A 23,641-nucleotide genomic window follows, 5' to 3' on the forward strand; every position below is an offset into this window, starting at 1 on the left:
ATTTGGTTTGTTGGATTCTTGTGTGTTCTAGCGGGTTCCAATAATGGGGGGTTTCTTTTGCGATTTGGGGTTGGCACGGCGGTTTACTCTTTTGGTTTCAAGCGAATGCTCTCTTTCTACGCAGGATACGTTACCTTTACCTCTGTATTTCCACAGATATGGGCTTGATGGGATGTGATGTTGGATTGGACATGGTAGGACTGGAGCTGGGAAGGACTAAATGTCCGTTTTGTATGTAGATAAAATGCACACTTTCCGTCAATTGCCTCTTTTCACGTGTCCTTGTCGATTTCTTTAATAGCCCTTTTCGTTTCTGGAGCCGATGGCAAGGCCATCATGCATTCAGAATATGCGGCTGCATCCGACTGATAGCTAACTCACCTTTCCTATGTATGTTATATACGTTTAAGTGTTTTTGAGAAATTGAGCAATGCCTGGTTCATCATGTCCTAATAAACGTATCGTAGTGTACCTCGGTAGGTTACCCCAGTATATCTAATATGCCCCATGATTCGGCCGCTTCGGCTTGGCTCCACCGCCCAGCATTCTGCCGTTCTGCCAACGTGCACGTTCCATCTTCATCTCCGCGAACTTGGCTTCCTCTCTTTCTTGCACCCGCCACGTCGCCAATTCTCGGAGGTTGTCTTTAGTGCTAGCTGTACTTCCTCTACACTGACAATGTCTGGCATGCTCAAGAATATCTTTGGCGGCGCCGAGTCCGGTGCGGTCAAGCCCGACGATGGTAAGCTATCCGTCCGGAGACACCGATTCTTTTGCGATCGCTGCAATTGCTGGTCTCGTCTAACACTGTTATTGTATAGAATTTGCGGACTTTGTTGAGGCTTCTCAACCCTCTCCTGCCTCTGTTTTCAGTTCGTCGCCGACGCTAGCTGCTTCGCCGAACAATGGAGCTACCGTTCCCTACACGGCATGGTACCGGGTGTGGGAGCGGACTTCGCCCAAGGATTTTATGCAGGAAGCGATGGTCCTGCCCTTTATTATCCTGATTGTCGTTTTCCATCTGTGGGGTACGCGGAAGAACAGACGTAAGGCGAAGGAATGGGCTAAGGCCCACGCGACTGCCCTCCAGAACGAATTCGCCGTGGTCGGATTTGGTGGCCTTCAGGGGACTGCGACTCCGGATAGCCTGCTTAAGGAGAAGTCTCTTCAGGAATTCGTCTCTTACGCTACGGGTCGGCAGAATGTTGCCTTTGTTGATATTTCGGTTAAGTTGCCTAAACGGTACAACCCGGTGACCTACTGGATGGACTATGCGCTTAGCTTCCTCTGGGAGAGCTGGGCTGCTCCTACTGAGAAGGTCGAAGCTACTTTGTATGCGTTCGATGGCAAGGAGAAGGACCTGGTTCCCGTTCCCTCTAAGGATTCGTCCGCTTTAAAGGTTAATAACTCGACTTATGATGGATTTATCTGGGCTATTGTGCACAAAAGTTGTATGCGGAAGGTCCGTCAGGACCGCTACGATGCTTCGATCACTTTCACAAAGGATCACGCTAAGTTGCCTCCCTGGGTGACTGTGATGACGGAGAGCGCTGAGATTACTGATGCGCTTCTCACTCCCGAGTTGATTAAGGCCATTGAGCAGGCCGGCCATGAGTTTGAGTACTTGATTGTTACTGACCAGCCGACTGATAAGCCGTTGAAGTAAGGCCTTTTCCGCAGCTATGTATACGTATAATCTCTCTAACGAATCTAGGATCGAGGAAACCACCCCTAGGAAGCGTATCAGCCTTTCGATGCACATTCCCTCCGCATCTGATGCCTACGCTAGTACTCTGCCTCTCTTCCAGCAATTCCTCGGTTTCGCAGACAAGCTCGTTGCGTCTGCGCACTTCCGTGCTGAGGTGATGCGCAAGGTCCGGAACGTTCGCGAGGCCGAAATAAAGAAGCTCCGCCGTGCCGATGAAGAAGAGAAGGCTGAGGAACGCAAGCTCGCTGCTGAGAAGCTGAAGAAGGAAGAGCGGGAGCGTATCCTCCGTGGTATGACTGCAGACGAGCAACGCAAGTACCTCGATCGCGAGAAGGAGAAGGAGAACAGACGTTCCACGAAGAAGGCCACTCGGAGGGCTTAGTTTCTCATGCTACTTTTATAGAGAAAACGTGAAGCGGGCTTGAAAAGCAATTCCGATCTTGGCTCATGTACCTTCAATGTATATTAATATTATTCTGGCAGGATATTTGTCTATAGCGGTCCTTTGTCCTAAAATGCATGTGTTTTATGAGGCTAATAAGCGCTCATTCCTTGCTTGGGGTTGAATGCCTTCTCGAAGCATCAGGCATATTTCCGTGTGGTGGCTACTTGATATAAACTGGGATCGGCGGAAAAGAAGATCGCAGGATTCCATCTGCAGTCGATCATAACCGGCTTTAGCTTAGGGCAGATATGTCGTGGTCATTTTTAATTTAGCCCTGCAGCAATTAACTAGCGCGCGAAGATAAGATGGGAGAAGATACTAAATCAACCTCGCTTTGAACCTGACAATATGACACTCCCTCTTATTCCTCTGGAAATTCTCGACTCCATATTCAGGTCTCCTAGACAAAACTGACATCTCTCGCCTATCTCGGACGTGCAAACAAATCCACCAACAAGCCACCCCGCGTCTCTGGAGAAGCTAAACTACAACCAGCAACCTTACAACACATTCCTGCGGGCTATAGTCACCAACCCAGGCCGAGCTAAATACGTTGAAGAGCTCAACACATCAAATGTAACTGAAGATGACCCTTGCGACATCTCAGAGGACGACATTCAATTCTTCCAGTCAGTCTCGAACCTCTCAATTCCCGACGAATTCAAAGATCACCTAAATAAGGGAATAAAGGAAGGATACAGCGACGCAATGCTGACTCTTCTACTCTACAAGCTACCCAATCTGAAGAATCTATTCCTATACCACCCGACATCTGCGATCTGATATGTGAGCTGTTTACCTACGCAAAGTCGGGCAAATTTTCCATAATTGATAACCTGCGACTATTCTCTATAGAGGCAACCGATATTTCCTGTGCTGTGGAAACCTTTAGGGACTACGCCGTAGGGGCATTCTTAACATGTCACGCGAAGTGCAACTCGTACAGCTAAATGATGAGACTATGGGTCCGTCCCAATTTCAAGAGGGATCATCTGCAGTTGAGCATCTTCACATCCTCGAGAGTGGAATGGGAACCGATGCCATGGGGGTGTTCGTGCAGGGTTGTAGAACGCTCCGCACGTTCAATTATACCTTCGGGAATGTCGACTACTACGATGGCTATTTCAAACCTCAGGAGGCTGTGAAAGAGCTCAAGCGTCATAAAGACACGCTCGAAGAGCTCACGATGCTGTACGACGATGACGGCTAAAGCGGTCCTTGTACAATTTGACGGCACGTGAATGGTATATGGGGGCTGAATTGAAGCAATTCACAAAATTGAAGGTACTGCGGAGCGGTATGCATAGTCTGCTTGGGCTCTTGCATTCACAGTCTGCTGTCATGGAGACATATCCTGCGAATCCTCGGGCTGACAGAGGAGGGCCAGAGTTGGTAGACGTGCTTCCGGCGTCAATAGAGCATTTAACCATTATGTATGCTGATGCGCGGATCATTCCTCACTTGCGGAAGGTTGGGATTGTATGCGGGAATCAATTTCCCAATCTGAGAAAGGCGATTGTCGGGTTCTGCGCCGAGTCAACGGAGAAGGATGTTCAATTCGAAATTCCTGGACTGGAGTTGTTGGTGCTGTATCAAACTTCAGAGGAACGAGAAGCCTACGACTACGGCCGAGAGCCGTATTCGTGGGTCAGGTCTCAGGTCTTTAGGGACTGATTTATAGTCATAGGGAAATGCTAGGGTCCGTTGAGAGAATTGCGGCCCAGCGAAAAACGGCCACATCTAGCTACAGCCAATCTACACCGAGTGAATACTATATGTAACACAGTTTTTGAAAATTATTGACATGAATACACATAAACACATGATCGTCTAGAACAAACCGCACGCTCAAGCCTATCAAATCTATACAACTCTAGGCCCATCAATAATGCTCTTAGCCTCCTCCGATCTCCACCAACTCTTCCCCTCCTGCCCGGGGTACTCGAAAGCATCCATACTCTCAGCCTTCATCTCGACACTGTACCCAGGCTCCAGGGGGGGTAGCATAGTAACCGTCCTTAACGCTGGATGGGTGGACGAAGTGCTCGTGGAGGTGATCCACATACTCGAGAACACTCTTCTTGCCGGTGACAACAACATAGTCGATCGTGCTCAGGTGCTGTGTGTACTCTGGCAGACCGACACCTCCCGAGTGTGGCACGATAGGCACGCCGAACTTGCGTGCCAGAAGGAGAATAGCCAAAACCTCGTTCACACCACCGACGCGGCAGGCGTCGGGCTGCAGAACAGTCAAGGCACCGGCTTGCAGCAACTGCTTGAAGATCACACGGTTCTGGCACATCTCGCCTGTGGCGACGCCCACAGGACCGTGCGGTGTGTTGGCCAGGGCCTTGCGGATGGCGGCGTGACCGAGAATGTCATCGGGGGAGGTGGGCTCTTCAATGAACCAGGGCTTGAACTCTGCGAGTTCTTGCATCCAGGTAATTGCCTCGGGGACGGACCAGACCTATTCATTTCCCCAGTGTCAGTCTGACTCGAAAGTGTAATGGAATCAGTTCCAGGGGAGATAACGTACCTGGTTGGCATCAACCATCAAAATGTTACCCTTGTCATACCCAATAGCCTCACGTGCAATACGCAAGCGAGTCTTGTCATCTTCCAGATCTCCTCCAACCTTAAGCTTGAAATGCTTATACCCTTGCTCAACACTCTGCTGCAACAACAACTTCAGCTTATCCTTGCTGTATCCCAACCACCCGGCACTGGTAGTATAGGCAGGGACAGCCTTGCTAGCCTCAGCTTCCTTAATACGCTCCTGCTTACCAGACTCAACCTCCTTCAGCATACTGATAGCCTCCTCAGGCGTGATGGCATCAGTGATGTAGCGGAAATCAATGCAACGCACAAACTCCTTGGGGGTCATGTCGGCAACGATGCGCCAGACGGGCTTTCCGAGGGTCTTGGCCCGCAGATCCCAGAGGGCATTGACGACGGCACCAAGGGCAAGGTGGATCACACCCTTTTCGGGGCCGATCCAGCGCAGCTGGCTGTCGGAGACAAGGTACCTCCAGGTCTTGCCCCAGTCTGCGGTCATCTCGTCCAAATCTTTGCCAACCACCATTGGGGCGAGCAGGGAGATTGCTGCGCAGACAATTTCATTGCCGCGTCCGATTGTGAAAGTCTGTAAGGGCTTGGGTTAATTAAAGAATCGTGGGTGGGTGATGTGGTGCGACGTACCATGCCATGTCCGGAGTGTTCTGAGTCTGTGGTGATGATGCAGTAGGCGGAGGAGTAGTCACCCGCTGCATTCATAGCATCTGAGCCGGTCTTGTCGAGCGAGGTCTATGACGGCCGTGTCAGTATTGGGTGCATTGAGTATATATACGGAAATGCTCCGGAGGTAGGATTGACGTACCGGGAACCTCACGTCCCGCGTGGTGAAGCCAGTGATTTTGACCATTGTGAATATTTGCTACTTGCGATAGTAGAAATATGCTTTACTTCTGTCAATGGCTAGCAATATTGCTGACGCAGGAGTTCGAGAGAAACACTGTGGTTAACTAGAAATGCGGGGTGTATATATCCGGGGTATAGAGTTGAGAGTCAATTTCACCCCTTTTTTGGCAGCTCAAAGACGCACAAGGAGAAGTAGGAGATGAGAGATATCGGTGAGAAAAGATTTCAGGAACCAAAAGAGATTCCACTCTGTATATACAGCAAATATATTCCCCCGCGCCATCTCCAGTTCATCCCGCGCCCCTCCCTCTCCATATGTCATTTGCCGTAGACCCGTTCTCATTGGTGGAGAATTCGAAATGCCGGGAAAATATATCGTTCCGCCAATCACAACGCAGGTACTATACTCGGAGCTACTCCGTGATTTACCCCAAGCTACGTGGGAGGTTACATCTACATGGAAACGAGACCAGATCCTAGCGATTTCAGAAAGATTGGAATCATACATGCAGCTATTCCTTTGTGTACATGGTTGTATTTCAGTGAAGCTTAAAGACATCAGGCACAGGGACCTGTTTTTGATATGCAGCCCTATCACGAGGACAGGCCTCGTTTCTCGCTCTCGGAACAGAAAATGATCATCCGCCAAAGCTTGCGAACAAGGACTTCGGCCTCTTCGTCCAATGCCTATAGATAGGAAACTGAGGTCAGTAACTCGTCTCATAAAGAAGAAGAGATAAATACTCACTTCCGCCAGCTGCTCCACCAACTCCTGAGGCGATCCACGCTTCCGCACATGTTCCTCCACCACATCCACCAGCATTTGCTCCTGTACACCAAGATATTCGACAATCTTCTTCTCGACGAAAGGCTTGAGCTGGTCGCTGATGACAGCATCGTCCACAAATTCCCACTTGACCGCCCAGTTCCACAGGCCTTCTTTCTCGGCCGGAATCTCTGCTGCGAGTTGACGGGCCGCCTGGGCACGTTCCTCGTCGGTGAGACCTGCGGCTTCGGCCGCGGAATCGAACTTGATGGGAATGAGTGGTCGACGGGTTGTAGTAGCGGGCTCTTCCTCGTCCTCTAGCAGACCTTCCACATCGGCCATTGCGCGGCGGCTGGTCGCGGCCTGGGCCTTCTGCGCGGCGGCTCCAAGAGAGAGCTTGAAGCGTTGGGGTTCGCGTGGTGCCTCCTGGGGACGCGTCTCGAGCTCCTTTGCCTGGCGAGCGAGGAAGTCGTCGGCCATACCGCGAGCCTGCTCTTGCTGCTTGGCGGACTGCACACGCTCGCGTTCCTCAGCGGCGCGATCGGCTTCGTCAATATTGGCCTCACGAGAACGGAAGCTTGCACGGTTCCGAAGCCAGGCACTGCGGTCTGCGTAGTAATCGACCGCCTTCCGGCTGTCCTCAATATCGTCATTCCAAGCGCCAAGTCGTGCTTCCATCTCATCGTGCGCAGCTTGCAAACTTTCATCTTCCTCATCTTCACGCTTCTTCTCTCGCTCTAGAGCAGCGGTTCTGCTGCGCTCACGGGAAAGCCAGCGTCGCTCTAGGTCTGAGAATTGCTTCTCTTGCTCAGCCTTGAGGCGATCCTGTCGGCGCCGTTCAATTTCCTCGTCGCTGGCATCGGAATCCTCGCCTTCGCGATCAATAGAGACTCCGTTGAGGGATCCACCATTGACAAAAGAAACTCCCTTCTGATAATCCTTGGGAATCTGCACACCGAACGCCTTCGGACCAGAAGGTGCGTTCAACACATTGCGATCCCGCGGGCCCAACGGGATACCGTTGATACCAGCAGCAGGTCCACTGGGAGCGGATGCCGGAGGCGAAGCAAGTCGATTGATTCGAGAGCCGGAATTGCGTGCACGTTCCATCGCCTCGATCTCTTCCTCGCGTTTCATACGCTCGATGTCGCGGCGGTTGCTTCGTTCACGGAAAGCCGAGATCTCCTTTGCCACATTGGCGCGCATCTCGGGAGGGATATCGGCTAGTTCATCTTCAATGGTAATAGGAATGGTGACCACTTCGCCATCCTTCGCAACTTCGGCATCCTTCATTTCACTGTCGCCTTCCCGATCAAGGGCCGACACCTCCTCCTTTTGAAGCGGGGCTGTGGGATGGAAAAGGCTAGACAAGACATTATCTAGATTTTTGCGGGCAGCGGTGAAACGTGCCTGGCGGTCCTCGGGGTCTTGTTCTGCTCGGCTAGACTCAAATTGCTCTAAGTAGGTGAGGGTACCTTCATCGACGACGACCTATTAGACAAGTTAGAAGTCAGACTTGAGGAAACGGGAGACAATTTATACGCACCAGAAGCTTGCTTTTTTCAACCTCTCGTTCCTCATCACCCTCGGCGCGGGGTGTCTGTCTCTTGACCGGCACTTCCACGTCCTTCAAAATCTCAACCGCGACCTCGAGACTCTCGGGATCCTCATACTCGGCAAATCCAAACCGGCAAGGTTTCTCATCAGCATCTGTGGCGCGGATCCAGCGACGCAAGAGACCAGTAGATCGTAGAATACGCTCAATGCCATCATCACCACCTGCGCCTTCCGTAATCCCGCCGATGAAAAGCGTGCGGACAACCTCCTCGCGTGTGGGTGGCTGAAGCTGCATCATAGAATCGCGACCATGATGGCGCTGGGTATCCATTCCCATTGATCCCAGACCACCGCGGCGCCCAGGAGCTTCGGAACCCCGTTCCCGACCGCTCTCTTGAGCTGCAGGCTTGGCCGGGCCTGAGGTACCCAAGCGAATCACCGGGGCAGAAAAATTGATGTTTGGCATATTCGCAGGCGGCTGGAAGTTAGGCGGGAAGCTTCCTGGACGACCAGGCTGGGCATTGGCTTGCTGCATGCCGGGAGGAGCAGCAGTGCCTGGAGCAGCAGTACCTGGAGCAGCCATCCCTGGAGGGGGTGCTGGAGCTGGTCAGCCTAAATTGAAAAATGAAATTATGGGAAAGGAGCGAACTCACCCATGCCCGGAGGCGCACCATAGGCACCGTAGTCAGGAGCCCGTCCATAAAGACCCGGAGCTATGTAAGAGTTAGTTTCTTCAAATCACCAAGGCCTTCCCAAAAGACAAGAAGAAGGCATTGCTCACCTTGGTAAGGATTGTACATGATGTAAGTCGTACCACTTTGTGAGAAAAGTGAGGTTGATCAAGGCTCAATTCAAACGGATATCAGTTGCCAACAAAAAAGCAAGGCGGTGAGATTCGCGGTGAATTGTCCAGAACGCCATGTGGCACGTGCACTGTTTAGCCGTTTGTACCTGCCCCAGGTGCGAACCTTCGAATGTCCTTAGGACGTCTTATACAGAGTACCATTATTCATATCCATGGATCTTCTATGAAAATATCCCGTCTATTTTTTAAAATAATCAAAAGAACATTAGAAATCCCCATGTATCTGGACCTCCGGGTGGATTGAAATGTGCATTGCAACGCACGTAGTCTTGCAGTAGTGGCCAGTATGTCGACGAGAGGTATAACGCATTGGTTTCCTTAAGAATAGGACTATTTCAACTTGAAAAGAAAAGCTATAGCCTTTCAATTTCCAATAGCCCGATATACAAGAAAGCGTTCTGGATTCGAATTGGTCCGGGCCCAGAAGAGTAAAAGCAATAGCCTACGGAGTATGAGACTATAGGCCGAATTGGTATACCGGGTATACATATTTCAGTACCTTCGGAGAACAAAAGGAGAAATAATAATTGAAAAGCGCCAATGAAAACAATAATAGCAGTGAACTAAATTAAATGAAAAACAAGTAAAATAGGCAAAAATAGGCAAAATAAGTAAAACAACAGCCGAATGCGGCAATGATGATGTTGCCCCACGACCCCTCGGACCTCAACGCGCCGGATGCAACTGACGCCATTCGTTTTCCAACCTTTTTTTTTGTTTTCTTCACTCTTCTCTGTCACCCCATTTACCTTCCAAGTACGTTTATAAGTCTTTTATATATCCTGAACCTGACTTTGCCTCAACATTGGCTTTATATCCCTGCCCCACGCTGACCCTCTTGCCCATAGAACCCCTCATCGTCATCATGCCCGGCTTTTCGCAAACCAGCGACCTTCCTGCCTGGAAGGAGCTCCAGGAGCACCACACCACGTTGGGACGCAACCTAGTTCTCAAGGATCAGTTCCAGAAGGACCCCAAGCGCTTCGAGAACTTCAGCCACAAGTTCGCCAACACCGTGGACAACACGGAGGTCCTCTTCGATTTCTCCAAGAACTTCCTGACCCAGGAGACTGTCTCTCTTTTGGTCAAGCTCGCCAAGGAGGCCAACCTTGAGGAGCTCCGTGATGCCATGTTCCGTGGTGAGCACATCAACTTCACCGAGGACCGCGCTGTCTACCACGCTGCTCTGCGCAATGTTGCCAATGAGCCCATGCAGGTTGATGGCAAAAGCGTTGTTGAGGACGTCAACTCCGTGCTGGAGCACATGAAGGAGTTCTCCGAGCAGGTCCGCAGCGGCGAGTGGAAGGGTTACACCGGCAAGAAGATCAACACCATCATCAACATTGGTATCGGTGGTTCTGATCTGTAAGCTTTCCTGTCCTTGTTTAATCAGGAATTGTAGCTGACATCTGCACCTAGTGGCCCTGTAATGGTCACCGAGGCTCTCAAGCCTTACGGCCACCCCGACATGAAGCTTCACTTCGTCTCCAACATCGACGGCACCCACATCGCCGAAGCGCTCAAGGACTCCGACCCGGAGACCACCCTTTTCCTGATTGCCTCCAAGACCTTCACTACCGCCGAGACCACTACCAACGCCAACACTGCCAAGTCTTGGTTCCTCAAGTCTGCTAAGGAAGATTCACACATTGCTAAGCACTTCGTGGCCCTGTCGACCAACGAGTCCGAGGTCACCAAGTTTGGCATTGACGCCAAGAACATGTTCGGATTTGAATCGTGGGTGGGTGGACGTTACTCCGTATGGAGTGCCATTGGCCTGTCTGTCGCTCTGTACATTGGTTACGACAACTTCCACCAGTTCCTGGCTGGTGCCCAGGCCATGGACAAGCACTTCCGGGAAACACCCCTTGAGAAGAACATCCCCGCTCTTGGTGGTTTGCTGAGTGTCTGGTACAGCGACTTCTTCGGCGCTCAAACCCACCTGGTCGCTCCCTTCGATCAGTACCTGCACCGCTTCCCCGCCTACCTGCAGCAGCTGTCCATGGAGAGCAACGGAAAGGCCATCACTCGCACCGGTGAATACGTCAAGTACACCACCGGACCCATCCTGTTCGGTGAACCTGCCACGAACGCGCAGCACAGCTTCTTCCAGCTTCTGCACCAGGGTACCAAGCTCATCCCTGCTGATTTCTTGATGGCGGCTGAGTCGCACAACCCCGTCGAAGGTGGCAAGCACCAGCGCATGCTGGCTGCTAACTTCCTCGCTCAATCCGAGGCTCTGATGGTTGGAAAGACCCCTGCTCAGGTCAAGGCCGAGGGCGCCGCCGAGGAGCTCGTTGCTCACAAGACCTTCTTGGGCAACCGTCCCACCACCTCTATTTTGGCCCAGAAGATCACCCCCTCTACTCTGGGTGCTTTGATCACTTACTACGAGCACGTCACCTTCACCGAGGGTGCCATTTGGAACATCAACTCGTTCGACCAGTGGGGTGTCGAGTTGGGCAAGGCCCTTGCGAAGAACATCCAGAGCGAGTTGGAGACCGAGGGTGCGGGTGCTGATCACGACAGCTCGACCAGTGGTCTCTTGCTTGCTTTCAAGCAGAAGGCCAAGCTGTCTTAGAGTGTTTTAGTCTTATACGAAGCACTGTGGGATGTGAAGTCTTAACGAGCAATGATTTTCCACATATTTCTCTTGGTTTGAAAAGAAATGAATGACTCTTCAAATTTTCGTTAAGTAGTCTTATAGATTGGGAATCACTTTGTAGAATAGAGACCTTTGGGCTTAGAATGATGCAACTGGGAAGAACCGAGGTGGTTGGAAGCAGCAGCAAGGGGAAACCCGCTTTGTTGTCCGCAACTCCGCAACGCGGTAGACCTCCGTTCTTGACTCCTATCCTCGAACTCTGGAAAATTGCCGACGGGGCGGCTATTCTCGTACAATTATTGGGGAAAAAAGCAACAATGTCTCCTGTACACCAATTGAGCCTGTCTTCTGCAGCAGTGGCGTTGCTGTCTTTGACAGGCGCATTGTGGCCAACCAGCGCACTTGCGGGGAATACCAACGACAACAGCGAGGGATACAAGTTGAGAGAGGACATCCCAGTGTCATGTCTGAACCGAACCATGTAAGACTACTCTTCAATCAACCTCTAGAGCCTGGCTAACCATTGCTTGTTCTACACCTACAGGGAAGGAGAACATGTAAGCGCCACCAGCCCGCCTACCGTCTCCTGACACGAAGACAGTAGCGCAGATTACAGAAAAGCAGGAGGCTAATAACAACCGCGAAAACATCCAGGTCACTGACAGTCTCGGCAAACTCCAATACGTCCCCTTCGTGACCTGCAATGAAACCGCCCGCCCTCTCTCTCTCCACTACGGCGTCTCCGAAACGATAACATGCACCATCGACTCCCTCTCCGATGAGCTCTACCATCTCCTCGAGTTCTACGTCCACGCCGACGTACCAATGAGCTGCCGCGTGCCAACAGCGCCGCTAACACCATCTGGCGGCGCAGCAGAGCACGCGGACAAAGACTCAGACCAGAAGTCCGGAGAAGCAGACACCCTCTCCGCACTAGCCGACAACGGGCCACCCTTTACGCCACTCACAATTGCACTGCAGGGTACACTCCAGCTGAGCCACTTGCACATCTGGACGGATATGAACGTCGTCATGCACAACATGGCCTCGGACGCGGCTGCAGAACAAAACACCAAGACCCGCGGCGGCCAGTCTGGACAGCCTGGTTTTGCAGTTGGCGGTATTGCATACTCGACTCCCGAGTTCGACAATACCGGGAAGAATGCCAAGCTCGACGAGGACGAGGAACCTGTTGCTCTTGCTCAGGCGGCGCGCGAGCCTTGGACTGCTGGGCATGGCACTAAGGTTGTGCGTGGGGAGCCACTTACCTTCTCTTTCCACGTAGCCTGGTTGGAGGGCGGTGCTAGTATCGGGTGGCCGACGCGGCCTGCTTTGGAGTCGTGGCTGGCTTTGGCGACTGGGTCTGGGAAGAGCTCTGGGTCTTTCTTTTCTAAGCTTGTGTTCTTTGTTATGGCGGCTTCTGTTGGCGCTTTAGTTGCATTGTACTGGGAGCGCAATGGTGCGCGTGGACGTGGACGAACCGCCTGGCATGGAGACGGGCTTTTGGGCGGGACTCCCGCGCGTGGAGTGAAGGGCTCTAGTGTCACCTTTGGCAATGGGGGGAAGAATAATGGGTATGGCGGTTACTCTGGCCCTCCTAATGGTAATGGCAATTTGAACGGGATTGGAGGTGGATATGGGTTCCCAAGTGGGAAGAGGGATTGATATGAGGAACTGAGAGGAATGGGCGTATAGCCTGGGCACATATAAATTGCCGCTTACGACGTACAGTGTACCTAACTTGAGAGGCAGAATTGGCCGCTAGCAAAAAAGCTAGTTGTCTACATATCATGATGCTATATCCCAAGTGATCGAGTCAAACAAATCCGATGCATTCCATATCTAATGCAAGAGCCAAATTTCAACAGAAAAACCAAGTACCTGGATAATAGTTGTACAAGTAACAAAAGAAAACACCATTTTTCAGGCCAATGCCACCATGCCCACTCAGTCCATCACCCGCACCAGTCTCTTCAGTATATACATACAAGCCGAGTGGACAAGCCGCAGCACAAAATCCCAAAGCAAGAAGCAGCATAAAACTACCAACCCTGCGCCTGCATACGCTGAATCTTCTTCACAGTCCCCTGGAACGAGAACTTGAACAGCTTCTTCCACCGCATCATCTTCTTCTGCTTGCGCACCATACCCTTCCGCACATGGAACTTCTGCTGGTTGACATCCTGCCGAACGCTATTCTGCGAAAGAGTAGCCTGAAGCTTGCGCAGCGCACCACCGAGATCAGTACCACGCTCAGGCTCAACATGAACCTGTCGACCAAGCGTCGGCCCAAGCTTCAGCTCGACCTTGCGTGTAGGTAGAGGTGCCCTCGACCGCGCCCGGTAGCTGCTCTGTGCACCTTCGCCGACAGCCCGGGAAAGCGAGTCTGAGAAGATCCGGCGCTGGTTGCTTGATACCTCTCGGGGCTTGTTGAGTTCGAGTCTGCTGAGGATGTCGTCGAAGTCGGAGACCGGCTTTTGGGCTTGTTTTGCGGCCTCGGGGGCTGTGCTTGGCTGGTCGGTGGGAGATGTGGGTTTGAAGGGTGTGCTTGGTGATGAGGTTGAGGAATTGTAGCGCACGCCGTTTGCGAGGGAGGCGACGCGGTGCAGCTGGGTCTGCTGTTGGAGCCATGGTGTTGGCCTGGCGCGGAGGCTGCGGGCCAGGAGGCGGAAGTCCATTTTGATTGGACTCGCTCGTGTTGAAGAAGCAGGTCTATGCGGGTGAATCGGATTGTCTCCTGGGCTTTGGAGTGAAAGCTTGATCGAGGTGGGCGCGCTGGGTCGGAGGTGCTCGAAGTTGCCGTGACGGAAAATCATCGTCCCCGATTGGAAAGGAAATTGTAGGTCACGTGCCACATGCTTTTGGGGCATTTTCTAGAGATCGTGAATATCACACGTGCAAATCTCGTGAAGTACAATTATTTCTCCCATTTAAATTTGAATAACTTTCTTCATATACAAAACTTTTGAGATTCTGCCAAAAAAGGAATGTCATCCGTCACAATCGCGACTCTTCCCCGCATGGGCCGCGATGTTCTAGCGGCCATGCTCTCAAACGGCGCATCAAGCAACCTTGCCATCATCGACGTCCGGGACTCAGGTAAACGCTATTCTTTTACTATATAGCCCAAGACCACCAGTTAACAGTTGAAGCAGACCATGTTGGTGGCCATATCCACTCATCAACTTGGGTCCCCACGTCAACGCTGGACGTGCGCATGCCTGAGCTTATTCGCACTCTGAAAGACAAGAAAACGGTTGTATTCCACTGTGCACTCAGCCAGCAACGTGGTCCCTCTGCTGCCCTTCGCTATGCGCGCGAGCGTGAGAACGCCCTTGGCGCGGAAGAGAACCAGAAGCAGCAAGTATTTGTGCTCGAGGGAGGGTTTGTGGAATGGCAGCAGAAGTATGGCAATGATACTAAGTTGACCGAGGCGTATGCTGCGGATATCTGGGAGGAATATTGAGCTGGGCCTTGACTTTATGCATCTGCCTTTTTTCATGAGATTTAACGAACTTGATAGGATATATACCACTTAGATGCATTGATAGTTTTCATCTTTTACTTTTTATTATTGTGGGAGGTTGGAGCCGAGCACCTCTGTTTGGTTGTTTCTGTACGTTGGGTAAGTCCATGTTATTTAATTTGATGGACGATGAAATTATTGTACATGAGATGGTCTACGCCCCAGTCTATTATATCACAAGAGGAATATACTCGCCGATCTACATTTGGATGCCGCCCCCGAAACCGACTGGCGGTCTCTTTCCTCCATTCTCAGGTACAATGGCCATGACCTTGTAGATCTGTCCCATTGACCCGCCATCCTTCTCAACCAATCGCTTCCAGGCGGTCTCTAGTGTCTTCTTGTGCTCTTCATCTGGCACCTTACGGAGAAGCTGCCGCATGCGCTCTTCAATACCCATGGCACCGAGGAAGTCACCCTGTTCAACAGGCCCGTGAACCTCGACGCCGTCGCTGCCTTCGATGGCTGCTTCAGCCAGCGAAGTGAAATCCACATCCGCACTGACATCCACTCGCCCTGGTTCAGAAAGTGGTGCCACTTTCTCGTGGCTTTTGATTCCGCGCAAAGAGTTGATGGGGATGGTTGACAATGTCCCGTAGTCCATGATTAGGGCTGCGCCAGACGGAGTCTTCTTCTGTGATGACGGGGGCGGGCTAGAAGCAGAGCTCTTTTTTCGCAGCAAGTGCAGAGGCAGAGTCGCCACCGATACGGCGTGCAAAGTCTGCAGCATAAATTCGGCTCTCGGGGCTGATCTCGATAGTCGAGCCTGGCCGCGACTTGAGTGCTCGATAACGCTGAGAGATCTCTGGAATCACTAGTGATGACGGCGTGGAAGCTTTGGCCTTGGTCAATTGGAACTCAGGCTCTCCTTTTATGTTCTCTTCGACTGCTTTGGGATTTAAGGTCACCATTAGCTCACGCCATTGCGGGGTGTTGGCGGGCTTGGGCGGATTATGTAGTTCTGCTGGGCCGGTGGGAGTCATGATCGTTCGTGGCGCGTTGGCCTGCTCATTCTCTGGAGATGGCGGAACAGATTCAAATGCATGGATTGGAAGTGCGTCGAAGAATTCATGTGCGAAGATGAAGGGTGTTTTGCCTTCCTCTGTATTACCGATGTTTTTGATCAGTATAAGACAAACAGTTGGCTGACGTAAGATCACCACTCACCATGCGGCAGAAGGCGAATATCCTCCACCCAGACAATGGGTACATCAAAGTACTTGCACACACTCCGGTGTCCGATATCCGTCTCCTCCATCACTGCCTCCTCGCCGCACAGCAGCCGCTTCTGCACTTCTCTGAGAGTTCCGCTAGCTTCCACAAGATAAATAGCTTCAACACTCGAAGAGAAGCTCTTGAAGTTCCGGAAAGTCTGTTGGTTATAGAAAACGTGGTCCGTCCAATGAGCTTCTTGTCCTTTTCTTTTTTTCAGGAAGGAAGATAGGCATAAGTGCAACCACTCACCCGTAGCATATCATCCATCAAAGTTCCTTTTCCTGGGCCAACCTCCATCAGCTGAACACCACTCCTCGCCCGCCCCTGCGCCATCCACTCCGCGATAGTCCATATACCGATCAATTCTCCGAAGACCTGCGAGATCTCAGGCGACGTGACGAAGTCGCCATGTTTGCCAAAGACACCTCCACCCTCTCCTCGAGTTGTATAATATCCGCCATCTGGGGAAGTCAAAACCTGGCGCATGAATGCCGCGATTGGTACAGGACCAGTGACCTAATTGGAAGTGGTTGATCAGCGAAAGTGTACATACAGGTAATGCGAAGTGCAGAAGTACCTTCATGACATTGGCCAATGTTTTTGCTAGCGGTGTGGACCATTCTCTCTGTTCAAACGTGGAGTTCCATCTTCCTGGGAATCTCGGAAGTACTGCGTTGCGAGGTCTGCGGAGGATATGCGACGCTACGCGCCTTGTGGTTTGGTTCATCCTTGGCTTGGGGTTGAGTGGTGATATTTGTTTGTGCTGCCAGATATACAATAACCGAGCTTTTCACGGCAGGCAAACAGAACGTCTGGGCCCCGAACACTCGTTCTATTGCGTCGCGCCAAGTCGAGATGTTTCTCTCAATCTCTCCGCGGAAGCTCCACTACACGTGATCACATCCTTATCGGACTGCTATCAGCCGCTAGTCCCAAGATGGTATGGCTCAGCGATCTCAAGCCCTAAAAAACTAGAACATTAAACAAGCATGGAGCGGTTTAGGTGGCTGTGGCCACTAGTAATATGCAGTATACTGGATTATTCGATCTAGTAGCGATTGAGCAGATTTGGCTGTCATGAGAATGCTGTCTGGTTCTACCTAATGCAGTTTATCTGGCACTCCGAATCCAGCACAAAGCTCCAGATTACCTGCAATGTTTCAAATAATATCGTGCCTTGAATCAATATGAAAGACTGGGCACTTGAGCTCTTCATTGATTGGTTTGTTAAAGACAAGCAACGGAACATGACTGACTATAATCCCACGCCTGTCGGAAGACCCGTTTATATCCTTGATAGATGTTGTGGCGTTCTCAAGTCTCTCCAACAAGGGTCACATTAGGCTAATGCCGTGTAGTTGTATTGGAAAGGAAGTTTTCTTTTTTCTTACCACGTCCATTTTATCATGACACCCTGGCCTAGAGCTTCCTTAAGAAGCTCAATCATGAGCCACGCCAAAGTTGGAAGATTTTTGCCGGATATTAGCTTTGCAGTGTCTTAGCCAGGTTATGCAGTTCACTTTCACGGTTATTATGGGCTTGCGCTTATAGATGAGCCCCATGGCAGTAGGTAGAGATTATCATCAGCATCTATCCATGGATATTATTTGACTTAGGTTGATCACACCTCCTTTATAGAACCGTAGAACTCCGTCTATCAAAATATACTCGAGGATCGCTCTTTCCCTGAGGTCATATTCCTGTCGACGCACGTGGGAAGTCACGCCAAGTACCTAGATAGTTCGTTCCTTCCTTCCAGGCTCGCCAATCGTACCTACCCTGTCATTTGAGGCTGCCATCATGGAATTCTTACGATCACTTATATTTTCCCCTCGTACCCCTACAGCAATGCAATATGATATACGTCAGTGAGCTTCGCCCTGTTGAAGTCCTCAAGTTTCTCTGTTTGGTGCTGATATCTGGATTACATTGCTACCAAGTTTGCCTTTTTTTGCAGTTCCCTTTGTTTGACAACAGACGAAGGTCAATGTATCAAGTTATAGAAGCCGTCAAAAATCAATCCTCTCTCTTTTCTATCTCTCATCTTAGTTAGTATCCACCACTTTTCTCACTCCCCTCTTCATCAATAACCCATCGTGGCATTAATTCAAAATGCCTACCACTCGTCAGAAAAGAAAGCCCGCTGAGGACCTTCTGCCTGGTCTTCCCATGGACGAGAAGCGAACTAAGGGATCAAAGGGTTCTGAGGCCAGCTCGAGTCGTGCTCCCAAAGCCAAGCCTGCTGCAAAGAAAGGAAAAGGGAAGCAGGTATTAGTATCCCCTTGAATCTTGTGCCGTCGATATAAATTACTTACACATGACCTCTTGAAAAAGAAGCAAGATGAAATCCTGCCCCACGTTGCATTTGCGAACAGCCACCTCAAGCGTGGGGACGCGCTACGTCTTCCTAACTTCCCTGAAGGAAGTTATCAGACCTTTGCACCACCGAAAGAATGGGGACACCGTGATGTGCCTATAACCAATCCTGCCGACATACCTGAAGGATGGACTTCATGTGACCTGAGACATTGCTGAGGAGTAAGTCCTGTGCCAGATTTCTTTAGAGGTGAAAATGAGTTGGAAGTGAAGTGAAAGTGAAGTGAAATTGAAACGCTTTGCTAACGGTCTTATTATAATAGTGATGTCGACAGCATGATTGAAAGATGTCACAGGCGCATCGATGAGGGAATCATGCCCGTCATTTGGGAAAGTAAGTTGGTAATGTACCAAAAGGTGAAGCAGAGACGGATGTAAGGAAACCCTCATTCTATACTATTATGTCTCATGGAACTGACTAACTGCTCTTTTATAGAGATATGATCAACTCCGAGCCCCCCGGTCTTAGCTGGGAAGTCGTTCAGCGCCTTGACTCTCTACAAATGATCAAAAAGAGCCTTGATGAGACTGGAGACGACACTGGGAGTACCCCTAACGTGATAGCCATCATGGCCGCCTACCGTTCTGGGGACCTTGTCTGGAATGATGATCCTGGCTCAGTGACTTACTGGGCACACGGGAAGATGATTGCTGGCCCTAAGAAGATGGAAATGGACGAATTCCTCGCTATTAGTAAGGAGTATGGCCATCGTGGTGTTTGGGTTGAAGGGGTGAGTCGGACATGAGAAAGATCTGAGCCATGTTTCCTATATTTCTAAACGTAGGCTTCCTATTTATCAAGCTAGTCCGTCATGAAGACGTAGGCATATCCATATACAGCACTAACACTGACCTCGACATTCATAGGTGGACGACCAGAAACCGGAACCGATGTACCTGTTCATGTGTGTGTCCCCCTCGAATCCGCGGTACTCCATGCATATGGTATGACTTTCTAGGTGAAAAAGTTGAGACCGAATGCTAACATGAACCAGATTACGGTGTCGATGCGGAATCCTTCCACTTGGGCCTCAAACACATGGCAACACACCATGGCCCTCTCTGTTCTGGAGGATACCGGTTCTGCGGCAATGAAGATTTACCCATCCGATCAAGAATTCCTTGAAAACCTGAGTGGTTGCCCCCTGCCTGTCACTTCTGTAACGAGCATGTCCACGGCGGCTGGTGTCGTGCCGGCGAAAAGTGTGGTAGTGCAAGTCAATATCTTCCATGATGATCAGCCCATGCTCCCCCGCTGGATCAATGTTCTAGCCTGTATAGGCAATGACCCCCCCCAATAGTCCTTCATCCATGCGGCTGTCGGGTATATGGCTTCACCATATGTTATATTGTTTGAGTATGCCTAACAACACCAACACTATGTACGTGGGAACTGATGTTGAAGAAATTTTGGCAAATGCACCCCTTGCAACCCAGCATACGCAATACCACCACCCGTTGATCCTACAACGTGATCAAGCCATTTTTCTCAGGGAGGTTGGCAATGCATGGGCAGATGGAGATTGGTTCCCGGTTGTGTCTAGTCCTTGTGTCTACGACAGTACATAGCCGTCATATTGTCAATAGTAACTCCTACAGGGTCAATTTCTACAATATCCCAACCTTGGAATTCTATAATAAGAATAGTCAGCCGCTTATACCCATTCTTAATGGTCTTCCCAGGTAGTCTTCTCCGATAGTCTTTTTACATGTCTTTTTAGTGGTCTTTTTAGTAGATTCTTAGGTACGCTCTCTAGATGCCTAGTTGTATGGACATTTTCCCCCCTTTTTTGGAGCTTCTCGGTTTGATCAGAAGGCGTGATGGCTTGGCCCAAGCTTGGGGCATTGTCGGAAATTACATACTACTACCAATGCTACCGCTGCTTCTACGTATACCTTCACTTTTTATATTCTTTCGACGCAGGTAAATAAGCAAGTGGCGAGGAGCAACAGGCAACACCGTAGCATGGGTACAAATCAACCTGCACGTAGAAGAAAAACCCTTAATAGAAACATTAATATTCTGTCCGATTTGTCCAGTTCGCCGCTATCTGTTGCAAAAGTGTGCTCCGATGCTAAAAAATGTCCATAAACTGCTGTGACCATATCATACATTTCATGAGTGCAAGAAGAAGCATGATCTCCACGACCATTTCGCACACTGAATACTCCTTACACCAACAACGCTAGCCAACCTCAAGTTATCATGCTCAGGCTTGGGTGTTCAACGACGCCATCTCCGTTGGTTCTGGTTCTTCGGGGTATTCCGCGCCGGCGCATCAACCATCATCTCATCGCTGTAGAGTCCAGTCTGCGAGTTTCCTTGGTCCTCATCTAGGAGGTCATTCACATGGCCCGGGCCACGACGGGCTCGGAGTCGTTCCTGGTCAGCTTGTGCCCGGAGTGCAGTGAAGGGATCGTGGTGGGATGCGGCTTTCGGCGATTTAAGGGTCATTGTGAGCAGTCTCCCGTCAGCCTAGAGAGCACGAGTCAGCATTCATACGGCGATATTATTAGTCGGGAACAGCATTTACCCTCTGGTTGTGGAAATTGGCAACGACCAGCTCTGCAGCCGTCTTCTCTGCATATGCAAATTCCGCAACAACGCTCGGCTGGCTTACTACTATTTGGCAGCTGAGCATGGGACCTGTTATGGGCTCAAGAGCAGACTGGATGTCGGCAGCTGTTGTCCCAGGCGCAAAGTTCCTTCCGACGACATAGAATGGTCCCGAGGCACCCTTAATGCTCAGGTTGCCCCCACGGCCGCTGAGCCCGAAATTTCCTGATCGCACGTTCCCTTGGCCGTTCTCGGTCTGGAAAGCTGCCCGGACCTGATCTGCATTCACGCGATCCTTCTTGCCAGGTTTGCCGCGTGTCCGATTGTTGTTCGTGGTGGGTTGCACGGTCGCTGACGGAGAGCGCTAGATGTCGCCGCGAGAGATTGTCAAAGAGTGTTCTCCAATGGTAATCGCATTCATGATCGCATGGCGGAATTGTTCTTACCTTGGTTACTCCGATCCTGCTTGCTAAGTTTCCAGGCTTTGCATTCTGTAATTTGTTCTGCGTTTTTTTGCCGGCGCCAGAGCCTGAGCCTGGCGCGCTTGATCTGCGGTTCTTTCCAAGGAGTTGGTTTGCGAGCTCCTCATGCTTCTTTTTTTGACGGTCTGGGGAGGAAACAGTCAGATTTTGCTAGGTGTTGTCGGGTGGTTGGAGAATGATTACCAGCCTGGATGATGGCGTCGAACGAGACGGGTTGCTTGGTCGCCATCGCAAGAATATAGATTAGACAAATTAATAGAAGAAAGTAGAAGAAATGAATTCAGAATAAGCGACAATGCGTGGAGAGGTTGAAGAAGAAAAGAGGCTTGGGGCGCCGGTCAGCTTTGGGGCCGAGCTATCAACCCTGGCCGCAGCTCCTTGATTACATGTCTACATAGCCACCTGGGCACATATGTAGCCATTAGCGCTTGTTTATATTTTCTATGTTATTCAATTGTGTTTTCTGAAATATACCGATGTTAAATTCTACCTGATTGAAAACTTGAGGGTGACCTAAAACAGGTACGGAGCATATCTCTGACTTAATATTGTACAATGTAGATCAACCCAAATGCAGACAATGAAGCCAAAAATAAAATGGTATTATTTACTCTTATGATTAAAAGCAGTTATCCCAAGCGAAGACTAAATCCAGCCCCTACTTCACCGGTATCTCCACCCGGAGCACCTCCAAATACACCCGCAAAGTCCAGCTCGGGTGCTTCCTGGCCCCGTTTAGGAGCCTCAGGCGTGTGGTGACGCCTCCGTTTCTCCATACCAGCCTTGGATGGGAACGTGGGGAACATCTCTCGCGGTTTCGGACGCGGATCTTCCTTGAAATATTTGTGATCGAGGCACTGTCTTGCCGTAGGACGGGAGGCGGGATTCAGCGCCAGCAAGCTTGACATAAGACTCAAGCCCGCATTGGTAAGATAAGGGAACTGGGAGCGAGGCAGCAGAGGCGGGTTGCCGGCCGAAGAAGGTGCCGATGTTGACGGGAGCCGCAAGGACTTGGCATTGGGCAATGAACGGAATCCAGGCCATGTTTCAGAGTTTGGTGGCCCGGTCAAGGCAAAGATCTTGGACACCTGGTCCACTTCGTTCTTGCCCTGTAAGAGAGGCTCCTTGGTGAGCAGCTCGCCGAAGATACAGCCGATGCTCCACATGTCGATCTCCGTGCCGTACTTGTCCGCGCCGAGGAGCAACTCCGGCGCGCGGTACCAGAGTGTCACAACGAGCTGTGTGAGCTTGGGAGGTGGATCGCCGAAGTAGCGGGCCATGCCAAAGTCGGCGATCTTAAGTTCGCCGCGATTGTTCATTAATAGGTTGGAGGTTTTGAGGTCGCGGTGCATGATCCACTGTGAGTGTAGGAATTCGAGTCCTCCAACCACTTGCAGCAGGACGGTCTTGATTTCCGAAGGAAGGAAGGGCTCGCGCATCTCGTCAAGTAGGGCTTTGAGGTCGTGTTCGTGGAAATCCATCACTAGGAATACACTGCCGGGACCAATTGGTTAGTATGTGTAATATAGAGCCCGTCACAGATAACTCACTCGTCCATTTTATTTCCCATTACTACTTCCCGCAAGTAAACGACATTTTGATGTCGCGCCTCCAAAAGTGTCTGGATTTCCCGGAGCCCAGTGACTGGGAACCCGTCCGGCGAGTTATCCAGCTTGAGCTTCTTCAGCGCGACAATTTCGCCCGTGGAAATGTCCTTTGCGCGTGAAACCCACCCATACGAGCCCTCTTCAATGTGGTTCAATCGTTCGAAGTTGTCCACATGCCTGCAGGGCCCCCATTCTCCAATCGGAAAGCGTAGTATGGTCGACTGTTTCTGCTGCTCCTTCTGGATCTTCACCAATTCGGCATCATCTGGACGGGCATCGGGGTCGTTGGAGAGTCTTCGTCGCTTTGTCGGGGGACCTAGCTCGGCATTGGCTTTAGCATCCCGAGCTTGAGCTTTGTTGGCATCTTCAAGTCGCTGTTTCTCTGCTTTGGCGCGTTTTTTCAGTTCTTTCTCGCGTTTTTGTTGCGCGATAATTGCCTCTGTTTCTGGGTCGTCATTTGCCCATCTGGATGACATTTTCCTTGAGGGAATGTTGAAAAGAGAGAAGTTCGGGAA

At 50.8% G+C, this 23,641-nt stretch overlaps 14 protein-coding genes across 14 annotated transcripts; 8 read left to right on the forward strand and 6 right to left on the reverse strand.

The window, feature by feature from the left end:
- Nucleotides 1-678: 678 nt before the first annotated feature.
- Nucleotides 679-2,090, forward strand: N7519_009935 (CCDC47 family protein; the record flags this gene model as incomplete). The annotated part of the gene is made up of 3 exons (XM_057296708.1): nt 679-742; nt 822-1,662; nt 1,715-2,090. The coding sequence occupies 3 exons, from the start codon at nt 679-681 to the stop codon at nt 2,088-2,090; spliced, it is 1,281 nt and encodes a 426-aa protein (XP_057144590.1).
- A 411-nt stretch (nt 2,091-2,501) lies between these two features.
- On the forward strand, nt 2,502-2,936 carry N7519_009936 (uncharacterized protein; the record flags this gene model as incomplete). The annotated part of the gene is made up of 2 exons (XM_057296709.1): nt 2,502-2,548; nt 2,612-2,936. 2 exons carry the CDS (start codon nt 2,502-2,504, stop codon nt 2,934-2,936), a joined length of 372 nt encoding a protein of 123 aa, XP_057144591.1.
- A 136-nt stretch (nt 2,937-3,072) lies between these two features.
- N7519_009937 (uncharacterized protein) lies at nt 3,073-3,363 on the forward strand (the record flags this gene model as incomplete). The annotated part of the gene is made up of 1 exon (XM_057296710.1): nt 3,073-3,363. One exon carries the CDS (start codon nt 3,073-3,075, stop codon nt 3,361-3,363), a length of 291 nt encoding a protein of 96 aa, XP_057144592.1.
- Nucleotides 3,364-3,584: 221 nt separating this feature from the next.
- On the forward strand, nt 3,585-3,827 carry N7519_009938 (uncharacterized protein; the record flags this gene model as incomplete). Its single annotated transcript, XM_057296711.1, has 1 exon — nt 3,585-3,827. The coding sequence occupies one exon, from the start codon at nt 3,585-3,587 to the stop codon at nt 3,825-3,827; it is 243 nt and encodes an 80-aa protein (XP_057144593.1).
- Nucleotides 3,828-4,016: 189 nt separating this feature from the next.
- On the reverse strand, nt 4,017-5,586 carry N7519_009939 (uncharacterized protein; the record flags this gene model as incomplete). Its single annotated transcript, XM_057296712.1, has 5 exons — nt 5,530-5,586; nt 5,352-5,456; nt 4,690-5,295; nt 4,220-4,620; nt 4,017-4,131 (listed from the first exon to the last, which is right to left on the reverse strand). The coding sequence occupies exons 1-5, from the start codon at nt 5,572-5,574 to the stop codon at nt 4,017-4,019; spliced, it is 1,272 nt and encodes a 423-aa protein (XP_057144594.1). The 5' UTR covers nt 5,575-5,586.
- A 578-nt stretch (nt 5,587-6,164) lies between these two features.
- On the reverse strand, nt 6,165-8,693 carry N7519_009940 (uncharacterized protein; the record flags this gene model as incomplete). Its single annotated transcript, XM_057296713.1, has 5 exons — nt 6,165-6,257; nt 6,319-7,827; nt 7,883-8,490; nt 8,547-8,606; nt 8,675-8,693. The coding sequence occupies 5 exons, from the start codon at nt 8,691-8,693 to the stop codon at nt 6,165-6,167; spliced, it is 2,289 nt and encodes a 762-aa protein (XP_057144595.1).
- A 930-nt stretch (nt 8,694-9,623) lies between these two features.
- On the forward strand, nt 9,624-11,339 carry N7519_009941 (glucose-6-phosphate isomerase; the record flags this gene model as incomplete). The annotated part of the gene is made up of 2 exons (XM_057296714.1): nt 9,624-10,123; nt 10,178-11,339. The coding sequence occupies 2 exons, from the start codon at nt 9,624-9,626 to the stop codon at nt 11,337-11,339; spliced, it is 1,662 nt and encodes a 553-aa protein (XP_057144596.1).
- A 341-nt stretch (nt 11,340-11,680) lies between these two features.
- On the forward strand, nt 11,681-13,028 carry N7519_009942 (uncharacterized protein; the record flags this gene model as incomplete). The annotated part of the gene is made up of 3 exons (XM_057296715.1): nt 11,681-11,844; nt 11,908-11,920; nt 11,973-13,028. 3 exons carry the CDS (start codon nt 11,681-11,683, stop codon nt 13,026-13,028), a joined length of 1,233 nt encoding a protein of 410 aa, XP_057144597.1.
- A 377-nt stretch (nt 13,029-13,405) lies between these two features.
- On the reverse strand, nt 13,406-14,041 carry N7519_009943 (mitochondrial 37S ribosomal protein bS21m; the record flags this gene model as incomplete). The annotated part of the gene is made up of 1 exon (XM_057296716.1): nt 13,406-14,041. One exon carries the CDS (start codon nt 14,039-14,041, stop codon nt 13,406-13,408), a length of 636 nt encoding a protein of 211 aa, XP_057144598.1.
- A 309-nt stretch (nt 14,042-14,350) lies between these two features.
- Nucleotides 14,351-14,829, forward strand: N7519_009944 (phosphatase YCH1; the record flags this gene model as incomplete). Its single annotated transcript, XM_057296717.1, has 2 exons — nt 14,351-14,462; nt 14,519-14,829. The coding sequence occupies 2 exons, from the start codon at nt 14,351-14,353 to the stop codon at nt 14,827-14,829; spliced, it is 423 nt and encodes a 140-aa protein (XP_057144599.1).
- Nucleotides 14,830-15,088: 259 nt separating this feature from the next.
- Nucleotides 15,089-17,067, reverse strand: N7519_009945 (uncharacterized protein; the record flags this gene model as incomplete). The annotated part of the gene is given in 7 exon segments (XM_057296718.1): nt 15,089-15,694; nt 15,705-15,991; nt 16,057-16,261; nt 16,354-16,620; nt 16,682-16,729; nt 16,740-16,936; nt 17,019-17,067. Coding segments are annotated over 7 exon segments (1,659 nt in total), but the record flags the coding sequence as incomplete, so codon positions are not given.
- Nucleotides 17,068-18,216: 1,149 nt separating this feature from the next.
- N7519_009946 (uncharacterized protein) lies at nt 18,217-19,781 on the forward strand (the record flags this gene model as incomplete). The annotated part of the gene is given in 7 exon segments (XM_057296719.1): nt 18,217-18,372; nt 18,439-18,619; nt 18,630-18,642; nt 18,744-18,854; nt 18,917-19,211; nt 19,348-19,425; nt 19,476-19,781. The coding sequence occupies 7 exon segments, from the start codon at nt 18,217-18,219 to the stop codon at nt 19,779-19,781; spliced, it is 1,140 nt and encodes a 379-aa protein (XP_057144601.1).
- A 923-nt stretch (nt 19,782-20,704) lies between these two features.
- N7519_009947 (RNA recognition motif domain-containing protein) lies at nt 20,705-21,748 on the reverse strand (the record flags this gene model as incomplete). Its single annotated transcript, XM_057296720.1, has 4 exons — nt 20,705-20,956; nt 21,015-21,401; nt 21,484-21,644; nt 21,703-21,748. The coding sequence occupies 4 exons, from the start codon at nt 21,746-21,748 to the stop codon at nt 20,705-20,707; spliced, it is 846 nt and encodes a 281-aa protein (XP_057144602.1).
- A 400-nt stretch (nt 21,749-22,148) lies between these two features.
- On the reverse strand, nt 22,149-23,602 carry N7519_009948 (uncharacterized protein; the record flags this gene model as incomplete). The annotated part of the gene is made up of 2 exons (XM_057296721.1): nt 22,149-23,013; nt 23,070-23,602. The coding sequence occupies 2 exons, from the start codon at nt 23,600-23,602 to the stop codon at nt 22,149-22,151; spliced, it is 1,398 nt and encodes a 465-aa protein (XP_057144603.1).
- Nucleotides 23,603-23,641: the final 39 nt, after the last annotated feature.

This window comes from Penicillium mononematosum, assembly GCF_028829835.1.
Source record: "Penicillium mononematosum strain IBT 11891 chromosome Unknown utg000005l:1.0-9366267.0:1.0-9372171.0, whole genome shotgun sequence".
Lineage (NCBI taxonomy): Eukaryota > Fungi > Ascomycota > Eurotiomycetes > Eurotiales > Aspergillaceae > Penicillium > Penicillium mononematosum.